At 36.7% G+C, this 12,525-nt stretch overlaps 1 protein-coding gene across 1 annotated transcript in view; it reads left to right on the forward strand.

The window, feature by feature from the left end:
- TMEM245 (transmembrane protein 245) overlaps nt 1-12,525 on the forward strand; it is an 82,086-nt gene that overhangs the window by 19,898 nt on the left and 49,663 nt on the right. The window contains 3 exon segments of the mRNA XM_030487336.1: nt 1,607-1,615; nt 2,290-2,459; nt 7,355-7,378. Of these exon segments, the coding sequence (XP_030343196.1) occupies nt 1,607-1,615; nt 2,290-2,459; nt 7,355-7,378 (203 nt within the window).

Raw genomic sequence — 12,525 nt, forward strand, 5'->3', positions numbered from 1 at the left:
TTTTCTGCTTCCTGCTCACAACTTTGTAATAACAGTCGTCCTTTAGCTTTTTTGCTCTGCCTCTTTTTAGCCTAATGTAATTATGGCTGTATGATTGACTGGTGCACCTCCTGACATCACCTGTGCAATGAGTGTACGCTCAGTTATTTTAGAAGATACTATTTAAACTCTTTTAAACGATAGCAGAAGCTTAGAATGCCATGTGAGGTATGTTGTTCACCTTATGAAATGCAAGCTTGCCGTGTTTTGCTGAGCAGCAGTTTGTGTTTTTACCATGAGTTGCATTTCATCATATAAAACTTCAACCTGTAAGTTAGTTGCTGGCACACCTACTTATTATTTTCTCATTTTTTGTATGTTTGCAACATGATCTTTAGTAGAAAGGTTATTATAGTATAGTATTTCTTCACAAGAATAAATCCCATATTTGCCACAAGGTGGTGCCAGAGGGTAAGTAAACCAAATATTCGCAAACTGTTGAATGAGCTCTCTGTGGGCAAGAAGGTGAAGTATTACACAAGTGGCTTGCAGATGATAGGCTTGTGTGGAACTTTGATAAATGTCCCGGGGATATTCGAAGTTAACCTTTTCGGCGATGTATGTCATTTTACACATCTCCAAGTAGAAGCATGATGTGAGTTTTTGAGGATGAGGGAATTAGTGTGGTGTTGATGTTTGGCAGTAAGGAATGAATCTAGTTTGGAGAATAGGCTTTCATAATACAAAAAAGCTTTATTGAAAGTACATTTGAATGGAATGATGGGGAGTTCAGTACTAAATGTTGCTATAAATATAATTGGAGGAGTACTGCTAGCATTTAAAAAAAAAATTAAAATTTTTAGCACTAATTTTTGATCTACATGTGATGTTCACTGTTAAAAATTTCTGGTTTAAGAGAAAATAGGGAAAAATTTGGAGAATTATATGATTCTTTTGCTAACAATTTCACTTTGTTTTCCTTTAGATCCATAGTTTTCAGTATTTGAGGATGCAGCATTGTTTTGTTTAAAGATTTATGTATCAGTTAATGGCAGGATTGGGTTGTTTTGGTCTGTTACTGCTACTTAAAATAATTGTGGTCCTTTATGTATCTTGTAATGTGTTTGTGACTGGTATGTTTCCATCAATGCTTCGGTGAAATCAGCTGCAATACAAATCTTTGTTTATCATGTGAATTAACTCCTCTGTTCTGATGTTAAATATGCTAGTAGCTTTGGAAAATTACTCTTTTCTCCTCAGTGATGAGAAGATAGATAATTCGAGAGGTGTAACATTTTGTTGAATAAAAAAAGAATATAGCAAATATTTCATGACTTTTAAAGGTCTGTCGGCTTCCAAGGGAAGTTTCATATGTATCATGCTTTTCTGCTTTTACATTTTCTGATTGTGACAATTTACAAATTTTGCACGTGTACTCAGTAAGGGAGCACAGTGCCATTACAAAATTGGAACCACAAGCCTTATGTGAAAGTCTCTGGGCTTTACTTCGTGGCAGCTAAACAGACATGAGCTTTATATTTCTGTAAATATAATGCTAGACATTTCTAGTGTTGTTGAGAAGCTCTTTATTTTACGGTGGATATATATTAGGAGTGTTGTAGAAAAGCTCTTTCTGGTAAGAAAGTTCTTCTTTTGGGAGAGAAGTTGTAAATATTTCTTGTGTTGTCTGAGGATCAGCATGGATTTTTCTGAAGCTTTGTGTGATCATTTTCAAGCCAAGATAAAAAGCTGATCTCAGAATAGTATTTTTGATGTTTAAAAGCAAAATTAATCAGTAGTTGTATTTCATTTGAAGGTTTAAATGAACGCTACTGTGGAATGACACATGATCTGCTGTCAATTCTTAAAGGAAAGGTACAGCTTTAACAGTATAGAAGGCCTAGAATGTAAGAATTGAGGCTGAAAATTTTCTTATATGTATAATAAACCATTAAGTTCTGAATGCGGTATTTTATGTGTGGTCATCTGGAGTGTTATGTGTGTGAAGATGCAATAAATCCACTGTACTGGAATCATGGCATGGTACCTGCTTATCCCAGGCCTTGCTCAAATCTGTTAGCTGTGTAATAGGTAGTGTGCAGGCACCTTTCTTCTGCTGCCATCTAAATTCTGTATGAATAAGCATGGCTGTAAAATGAGTGAAGAGAGTAGTACTAAAACCACTTGAAAATTTTAAAAGTGGTTCCTAATGGGAACTAAAACTTAAGAATCCTTTTTTCTTTTTTTTATAGGTCTTGTGATGTGCTCCTCTGAAATCTCTAATACTTAATTTCCTTCTTGTGGTTACAGTTTGGGCACTTAAAAAGCTCGTGGTTCATTTTGGAGTTTTGAACTTCCTGGCAAACCATTGCAAAAGTTGGTGGCAACTTGTTGAAAATTTTGTTAAAGAACGTCAGGAAGCTCTTGCTCCACGGCCCATCAGAGGGCTTGGAAGAGTCATGTTAAAGCTTGACAGTAAGGTATTTCTACTTATTTCCTTAAGCAACCTGATTTTTTATTTTTTTTATTCTCTGTTCACTCTATGCTGAGATATTTTAATTCTAAAAATCAATGTCTGTCACTAATGGACATGTCTCTCATGTAAAACTGTATCTGTTTTATGGTGTGTTTTAAACCCTGTCTCTTCTGTCACTATTCACTCTTAAAGTACACATTTAAACTTTGTTAAATGACTACATGCAAAGCTTGACAGAAGTCACTTTTTAAATGTTGAGTTAGCTTTAGGAGATTGCATATCTGAGTAAGGAAAACTTCTTGTGGTTCAGGCATCTTACCTGATTACAAAGATACTGAAGTTAAGTTTGATGACCTTTAATCTGGAGGATGAGATGTTCCTACTTCTGTTGTGAAAACTTAATTTAAAAAACAAGCCATTTTATTCTGTAAGTAGGGCCTGAGCTAGATCAAATGCTTGTTTATCCTGTGTAGAAGTATAGTTGTTGAACACAGTGACATATTGATATAGAAGGAAGGCTTTCCTCTGTAAAAGAAGAAATATGTTGCATAGGGTCTTTGGGAAGTACCATAGAATATGGCTTCTGTGCTCCCCTCCCATCTCCCCCACTTGAAACGCACCCACATTTGCACTGCAAATTGCAGAGCTGGAAGGCTCCATAAAATTTAAGAAGGCTCCTCCATTCAGGATTGTGACCTTTGACTTAACCTGATAGATTATTTTGATTGTAATAGCTATGCCAGTGTGTAAGAATGTGCTTTCTGTAACTGTGTGTTGAAGTATTCTCTGCTTTAGAAAAAGCTGTTACCTCAAAGTTTCTATAACTGAAGAGCTGAACCCTGAAAGTACATTCGTCAGAGCATCTCTATCTTGGCAGATCCATCAGCAGATTATAGCTTTGAATTCCTACAAGAAAAGGAAGAGTTTAAGCCCAAATCTAATGGGTAAATGGATGTCAAAAGGTCAACAAAAGCTGTAGGAAATATGTAACGATCTCGCAGCATTCATTGAGGAAGAATTTGAAAAAGGAAAAATCTTTCAGAATATGGCTATGAACAAGATAAAAGGGGGTTTCCAAAGGTAGTGGAAAGTATTAACATGAGGATAAAGGCTTACATTATACAAAGCTTTTAATGAAAATATTTTGTAGGTAATAAGGCTTTCTAGACACAATATTGTATGTATTTCATTAGTTGTTTAGTATCCTTGTATTGCATAATTAAATGATTACCATATCCTTCCTAATTCCGCTAAGTCTTTTCTCCCTAAAGAAGGTAGGGCTTTTATTGTAATGCACAACAGAACTTCCCACTCTTCAGCTTATATGTATTTAAGGTCAGTTTATATTCATGTTGGTCCTGTCTAAGCAAAAGAACAGTGTCAGCACAACTCACTTCTCCATCTCCCCTCTCCCCATTTTTTAGATGACAGTCATATGCCTTCTGTGCTGTGTGTATTAAAGCAATTCAAGCTCTTCTAGCTTGTAAGGACACTTGATAGTCTGCATGATTCTGCTCGCTTGTGCCTATTCTAATTATAGTTCACCTGGCTGTATCATGGGTGGCTGGAATTATATATGGTCTTCCAATGCTTATCGCACTAATGCTTTCAGATCTTCGAAGTTCTACTGGATATGCCTAGTCTGTGCATTGTAGGATCATGGATGGATCTTAGCTTCTGAGAATTTGGGAAGCAATGCCATAGGATGTTGTCAGTTGTGATTTTTGCAGGGACAGGGAAAGGAGAGGAATGAAAATAACATCCTACCAAGTTTTTTCTAGGAAGGATGGATGAGCTGTATTTAAGTTGGATTACTGAACATTTTGGCTTCAGTAGGCACTGTTGAAGAAGCAGTAAAAATATACAAACACAAAATAGAAATCCATGGAGTAAATTGTTACAGCTTACATTTTGTGTGTGTGTGTGAGAGAAACCAAGATTGAAGAATTACTTCCTTTGCAATTGGATATTTTTTTATTTTAATAATTTATCTATTTATTTTTCCTGAGAGCTGAATCTGCTTAATGAATTTTTTGTTTGTTTGCTTTTGGTTTTGGTCTTTGTATAGTGAGTTAATTGGAGGTCAAATCTCAGCATCAGGAGGTATTGGGGCTTTTAGCTAAGTACAAGAAGACATTGACAAGGTCTGTTTCACACACATATTTGGTAGTACTACTTGGTCTTTCTGAAGTGGTATGCCTGATTAAGAAATAGCTCCAGTTTTGAGTAATAGGTAGTGAGAATGAAGAAGACCTCTTAGAGTGGCATGTCTTTCTCAAAGCTTAGGAAGCTAGTGTAGATGGTCTGGAAAATAATCCATTGTGGGAAATGGGAGAGTACTGCTCATGGATGCAAATCTTTGAGTTTTACTGATTATGTTTCTTAAATAAAAGCAGGAAGAAAAGAATGCTTTTCTTTCCCACTGCTCATCAACCTCTGGTTGTCTTGGAGATGCAGAAAAATTTGAACTAAAGTTCTGATCAAGAGGAAAGAAAGTAGGGCATTGCTTTAAATTTTTTTTTTTTATAGACAGTGGGTCAAGCTGTGCCTTCATGTGCAGGCCTGCTTTAAATATAGACTATGGAAATAGAATGTTCTTTAGTCACTGGTGGTGCGTTTGCGCCATGGAGCCAACAGGCAGAGCAGTTGAGGTATGAGAGACTTCCTGGGGAAAGACTAGGGAGGTTTCTGTTGTCATCCATCACTCATCTTAAAACTTAATAGGTATGGCATCATGCATGTTCTTACCAATAGTCAGGAACAAATAATTTGCTTCACTAATGTTTTGCCTTTTTTTTTTCCCCCTAAAAAAGAAACAAAGGTTTTTCATATGGTGACGGTAGCTTTATTTTGCTTAGAGTTTGTGGAGGAGTTCAGCAGCATAGGCAGTTGCTCAACTGCAAGCACTAGACATTTTATTAATTAGAATGTGCTACTACTTTGTATGCATGCTTTCTGGTAGACTTCAGTGAATCATGTAATTACTATATGCTTTTTCTAGGTATAGTGTACTAGAATTTTAAATGTGGAGGACTGTAATAGATTGCTTAGACTTTTAGTAAAGTCAAAGTTTGGTTCTTCTGGTATCAAATTTAGCACATAGTTAAACCAAGCACAGAAAACAGGCAGAATCTCTACCAGTTCTTATATTAGTTTAGGAAATACTCCCATGGGCATGTAAAAACTTACTTATGTAACTTTCCAACAAAATACTGGAAAAGTGACTGCAGCCTTAATAATTTTGGATGACTTGAAGATTATAATTAAGCTGTAGCCCATTTTTAAATGTAGATTGATTACATTTGTAGAACTACTTAAACACCAGTATTGGTAAGGTAGCAGGCAGGTAGAGCCTCCCAGATACTGTCTTAAACATTAATAAAAAATTATGTTTGATATATAATGTTATTTTCTAGTTAGAGTTTATCATCCAATTCAAGGAAGCTGAAATTATATGAAAAAACCAAAGACTTCCATTCCTATTCTGCTAAAATCTCAGGCTAACAATAGAGCTCTAGCTTTTGTTGTATTGGACTTTCAAAGTGGAGAAATATGGCTATGAGATCTATATTTTTTTCCAAAATGAACTTAATGTATAGTGGCTTTTAACATGCAGAAGTAAAGTTAAAGACAAAAGTATATTATTGAATTGGTAAAAAACTTCACCTTTTTTCACTGATAAATTATTCCATAGGTGAAGAGGTAAAATAGAAACAAATTCTGCAGTGTCAATTTAAAAGTTTTTGAAGCTTTGTCATTGCTTTCTATGACTGTGATTCTTTCTATGAGTAGTAAAAGCTAGTAAAAGTGGGTGCTTTCTAACATTTTATTCTCATGTTTCCTGATGTTCATTTTTCTTTGTGAATCTGCTTCTTGCTTCTGATATAACTTAATTGAGTTTTTTTTAATTTGAAATGTTCCTACGTTTTGTTTTCATAAGGAGGTAATGTAATTTCTGGCAGCTGGTGAAAGCACTAGATTTATTGAGCATTCAGTGATCTTGTTTTCAGGGAGAAACAAATTTCACTTGCTTGATCTTAACCTCTAACAGAGATGAATAACAATATTAAAGCTTTTCACAGTTTTGATTTTGCTGCTAACTGATTACTAATAGCTAGAATTAACAGTATAGCCCTACATGAACTAGATCCTACAATGAGTGTAGTTGAGCAATATGGGTAAGAATTAGTAAGGAAAAATAACTGTAGTACAAAAGGAGAAATTGACTGTTGAGAAGTGCAAAGAGCCTTCTGCACGACCAGTAAAGTTAGGTGAAATCTATACCTTTATTTGACCTAGAATTTGCTGTGTGTGTATAACAGATTTGATTACGTATTTGATGTTGTCATTGAATGTGAATGTTGTAATAATTGTGGTACTAAAAAAGCCAGACAAAATTTGTCTAATGGTAGTTGACATAATAGGAGTGTTTTGAAATATACAGGAAAGTGCCTGAATGGGAGTAATAATGAAATAAACAAGTATCTCATGTTAAGTCTTCATGTTTCAGTAAAGTGCCCTTCTCAGAGTACGTTTACAAGTCCTGCTCTGAAATTTGAAATGTTAGCTCTCAGTATAATTAAACTGGAATTGCCCAGATTATGCTGATGGCTCTGTTAATACCATTAAATATGTATTGTTATTTGTTCTATCCCTCTTTGTTTCAAATAGTGCATGTTAATAGTAAAATCTAGATTCTTGCATTAGAAGTTGTGATCTTTTCTTCCTATTGCAGTTTACCTTTTGTGTCTGGAACAGTTTCATTTTCATTGTCGATGACTTTGCCTGCCTCTCATTGCTTTTTTCCCCCTTCTCTATTACTGCATTTTTCAATAATTTTCCACTGTGTTCTTGTCTTCTTTTTCCCCTTTTCTTCCGTCTCCCCCTGCCACTGACAAGCTGTGGCACTGGCTTAATAAGAAGGTAAATAAACAGAAAAATTGTGATTCCAACTAATGGATTCTGTGGTTTTGGGGAGTTTTTTGGCTTTTTTTGGTGTTTTTGCAGCATGAACACTACTTAACATGCCTTGCTTCTTAGTTTTCTTCCCCAAGTGTCTCATCCAGCTCTTGATATAAGCTACTGAAGGTCATAATTCTACCTGATCTAGTCTTCCACTAAGATGAATGCACAGTTAAATGTTTTGTACAGCAGAATATTGCATTATTGCATTAGCATTTCAAGCAGCAGTTTGATTTAGTGGCGCTTTTATTTAAGAATAGTTGATCCCCACCTGGTCCCTGCTTGTATGCATGACAGATCCAGTTCCCGCCTGGACTGGAGAGCTGTCCTCTGCTCAGAGAAACTGTCAGTTGACTGAATTTACATGGGAGTGGTGAAGGTGAAGTGCAGCTGTAAAGCAGTGAATGTAAGTGATCACAATAGTGCATTGCCTGTGCATAGTGCTTCAGTCGGTGCTGTTAATTTTTCACTTTTGAAGTGTCAAACTGTCCTGTATACTCAGTGGTATTCAGTGTGGCAGGAGCAAAATGAGAATACAAATGGTCTCAGAACTGCTGGATTTAAGGACAGTCCTAAGAGAAGTGAGGGCTAGCAAATTAAAAAATAAAAATAAAATTAAAGGAGTTGGTACAGCTAAAATATTTTTTTTCTTTTGTGTGGCTTTTTAAAGTGATCTGTTTTATAAGAAATGTACTCATTGGTTCCCATGGTTCACCTTAGTCAACTAGGGTTAACTATTGTTCTTTGGAGAACTGTCATATGATCATAGAATGGTTTGGGTTGGAAGGGGCCTTAGAGCTTACCCAGTTCCAACCCCCTGCCATGGGCAGGGACGCCTCCCACTAGACCGAGTTGCTCCAAGCCTTATCCAGCCTGGCATGGAACACTTCCAGGGATGGGGCAGCCACAGCTTCTCTGGGCAACCTCTGCCAGTGTCTCACCACTCTCATAATGAATAATTTTTACCTAATATCTAATCTAAATCTCTCCTCTGTCATCCCAAGAGAAGTTAAAACTGATTCAGTCGATGTTTGGCCTTGCATGTAATTGAAATCCAGACAACTCAATGCAGTGATACCTCTCTGGGACTTGGGCAGTATCATTGCTTCAAGCAAGCACAGAGCTGGGGAGGGATGCCTGTAACATGTACATTTGCAAGACCTCAGAGTTTTAAAGGTGAAAATACTAGGATGTGATAAAATATATGGAAACCAAGTAATTAAGTGAAAGAGAAAAAAAAACAATATCTGGAAGTGAGTTATGCTTACAGCAGCAACTTTTGTCCTCACTTACCACTCACTTCAGTATTAGTGGGAGAGTCAGCGTGGTTGCTATGGTTTTATAAGCAACAACCCATCCTTGCCATTGAGTAGCTAGTACAATAGAAACCATAGATCTGCTTTGCATGTTGTGGAAGACACCTGAAATACTGTCATTCTGAACACTGTTGAAAAGAAGAGGAACAGAGTAGAGCATGGGAGCATTGGCACAACTCTAAAAGGTTCTTGTAAACAATAAAATAGGGCTGCACGGCTGGTATCTGCAGTGGGTGGCAGATGGGGAAGAATGCTGCATGTAGTGTCCAGGCTGAGCAGCTATAATGGATTTAGAAGGTTTGATCTTCAGTGAACTCAGTGAATTTGATCAGCGAACTCAGGATTATATGATGGGGGGAGGGGCTTTGTGTGGTTCTGAACAAGAAGGTAGAGTTGCTTGCTTCATCATTCAGTTGCAACTGTCCATTAAGAGGGGATTTTTTGAACATGCTATTGTTTTAAAATTACATTTTTATTTCCTGACTTGGAAATGTTTGTGTTATGTGAGTGACTTATGATTAGCAACCATAACCCTTCATAAAAAATTTATTAGGTACTAGTTTGTTAGCACAGAAGAGCTGAAGGTGAAGCAGGTGAAGAGCTGAGTTCAGTGATCCACAGATGAAAGTTTAGCCTTGACTACTTTTTTTCTGGCTCTGAGTTTGTCAGTTTCTTGTTTGAAAATTCATGCATGTGGATATTTTTTTTTGTCCTTAATATTGATAGATTGCAAAAATAATTTCACTGTAATTGCTTTGCAGTCTAAAATGTCTGGATTTTGAGTTGAGATTTGCATTACTGGGCAAAACCTGGTGGATACAGTTTCTTACCAGAGGTATCTTTTAATTCCTAGGAGCTATTTTTGAAAATTGCTGTTCTACTTTATATCATAGGAAGAGATCCTGAAAGTCCTATAGTGTTACATGCAGTGCTGACTTCTGTTGCATGAGCAAATAGTAATAATATTATAATCAAGATGGAAAGGGGGAGGGGGGCAAAAAAATAGCCATGCGAACTGTATCAGGTTCTTTGTTTTGTTCTTTCTTTCTTTGAAAACAAAACAAAAACAGACACCCCCCAAAAAAAACCCAACAAAAAAACAAAAAACCAAACAACTAGGTTAAATTAAAAACCCAATCATACTTTGCCAGAGGCAAAGAAAGAAAATTTGCAATACAGAACACTGGATGCAGTTAAAAGGTTGATTCCTTTGCACCTTTTTCCTTCTTGCCTGTCTTTTGAAGGGAAGTGCTGTGAGAACACCAAGATAAATTTCTGTTAATCTACCAAGAAAGTAAAAATACACCACCTAGAGACAGCACTCTGAATTGATGGCTGATTATAGCTGATAGTGAGAAACCTTTTTTTTTTCTTCCTGTTCTAAGAGCTTTTATCAGAGTTGCTTAAAACTTTTTTATTCTTCTTTTGGCAAACAAGAATAGTATATACTCACATAGTTTAACAAGGTTTATATAGCCCAAAGTATAGAATAGGTTCATTTGGGCTAGCATGATTTGTTCTTTATAACATTGTCTTTGGCTCAAGTCTTTAGAAAGAACTGCCAAATTCTACTGTGGCTGTTGGAGGGACACTGGTGCAAGTAGGCTTGAGACCTCATATAGACTGTTCTTTATCTCTTTTAACTTACCTACTCATGTGACTCATTTCAACAGAACCCTAAGATGTGTCCTGTTTACAGGCCTCCCTTATTCTCATCAGATGATATTAATAAGATGATACCTTCAAATATTATCTGAGCTAAAGGGAAATGTCAGCAAGTCTAAGAAATGTCTTGGAAAAAATCCTAATAGCTAGTGAAGCTGTTTGAAGAAAGAAAATAGTATATTTTGGCAATTTGATGTAGATCTAATTGAAAATGTCTAGGTATGCTTCACCATGTTGGTAATGCAGTAAATAAAACATACTAGAAAAACTAGTGTTCTGATGGCTGTGCAGTGTGAAACATGAAAATATGAATTCGTAGATGATGTCTCATATCACATAACATGGAGAACCTGTCTAGATAATAGGATTTCTGATTGTTAAACATGAATTGTAGTTGTATTATAGTCAGTTGTATTACATAAGATTTTGTCATCACCCAAGAGCTGAGAGCAGGGAGTATTTGCAAATTATTGAGAAGCATTTTAACAGAATGCAACTCAACTTAAAAACCTTTTTTTACAGTGAGCTTAATTAAAAAAAAAATAAAAGTTGATACCTTTCCGTTCAAAACTGACAATTAAGGATAGTTTTTTTTGTGGACATCACAAATAAGTAACATTTCAGTTTGGTTTTACAAGCGTGACCTTCTGTAGCTTAGGAGCCTGGCTTTCCTTTACCTTTGTGTAATTTTGGATGATATGGCAACGTCAGCTTCCTGCTGTTGACTAACCTTTAGATTAGAAGCTTGGAACTGAGTTTAAAACATCACGATCTCTGGCTAATGACAGGTGCTTAGTCAGTATGTGTTTGTCTTTGTGTGCATGCCCATGGTTTACAGGGAGGATGTAAAGGGAGGTCTGGCAGGGTTGGGGTAAGAACGAAGTCTGGACCTGCTTCAGTGGTAAGTACAAGCACACAAGGATTTAACAGACTAGCCTACCTGCAGTAACATAGCACCTATGCAGTATTTAGCATGAGTGTGCAAAGGTAAGTTCTTCTGAAGTATTGTGGGTAAGTGTAGAGGAAGGAAGGGGGGTTTAATAGCAAACAAATTAAAGGAATGGTAAATACAGCCCTAAATGAATATTGTGCATCTGCTTTTACTTCTACAACACTCAATCCAGTTCAGTCTTCTGTGATATGTCTATACCAGTCATGTAACCTGGGTCTACTTAGGACTGTGGTGAGAGATGTAATTGCAGTACCTGTAGGCATACCAGAGCTGGCTTTCATCTAGCTTGCTTGGCCTACCTGCCCAAGTAAATAAACTCAAGGTGTGCCTGCGTGGCTGAGGCTGCTGCCTGTTCTGGTACAACATCAGAGCTGCCATTACTTTACTAACTAAAGGTAATTTGGGCTTCACATGTGCTGCAGCTGCACCTCAATAGCAGTGTAGGCATACACCAGTCTACAGTAAGGAGTGTCAAGGAAGGATCCCCTGTTCATCATGTTCCAGTTCAGAGAGAGTCCTCATCCTAATCTTTTGGTGCTTGATCTTCTAGTAGTCGCTACCATGGTGAAACACCTAAGGCATACAGCTTTAGCTGCACTGGGATTTCATCTATTGCACACTATTCACACAGACATTGAGGCTAGCATTGTTTGAAATCTCTGACAGTACTTCCAATTTCTTGGATTCAGTGAGTCTGATTAAGGTGCTATATGCAAGACTAGCTAGTGGATTTCTTTTATCTCTAACTTAGAAGGTAAATAGCAATTAGTTTGAACTTTGTTAACTAAGAAATAACAAGGGCAGCTTTAATTTTTAATAGCTTCATTTTGAAGTCCATGCTATAAAATTTCCATCCCCAGGCCATCCAGTGTTTTTCAGTGATATTTTTGATTTCTGACCTTTAAAGCAGGGCCTTTTATTTCTTGCTTCTCTTGCATAATCCTTAGATGTACATGGGGCTTGGAAGGGCACAGCAAATCCTGTTTACAGTCTTATTTCTAAAATGCCGCCTGTAGAGGCTACTTAGAGCTTTTCAGAAAGCTGCAGTACTGCTGTAGGCACGTAAGCTCCCTCTAGCACTGATGAGGCATTTCTAATGGCTGAAATATTTCAGCAATGCTGAATATCAAAGAAAAGATTTTGCAGATTCCTTCAGGTTCTCTGAATTCCTTTCT

This window comes from Strigops habroptila, chromosome 1 (genome assembly GCF_004027225.2).
Source record: "Strigops habroptila isolate Jane chromosome 1, bStrHab1.2.pri, whole genome shotgun sequence".
Lineage (NCBI taxonomy): Eukaryota > Metazoa > Chordata > Aves > Psittaciformes > Psittacidae > Strigops > Strigops habroptila.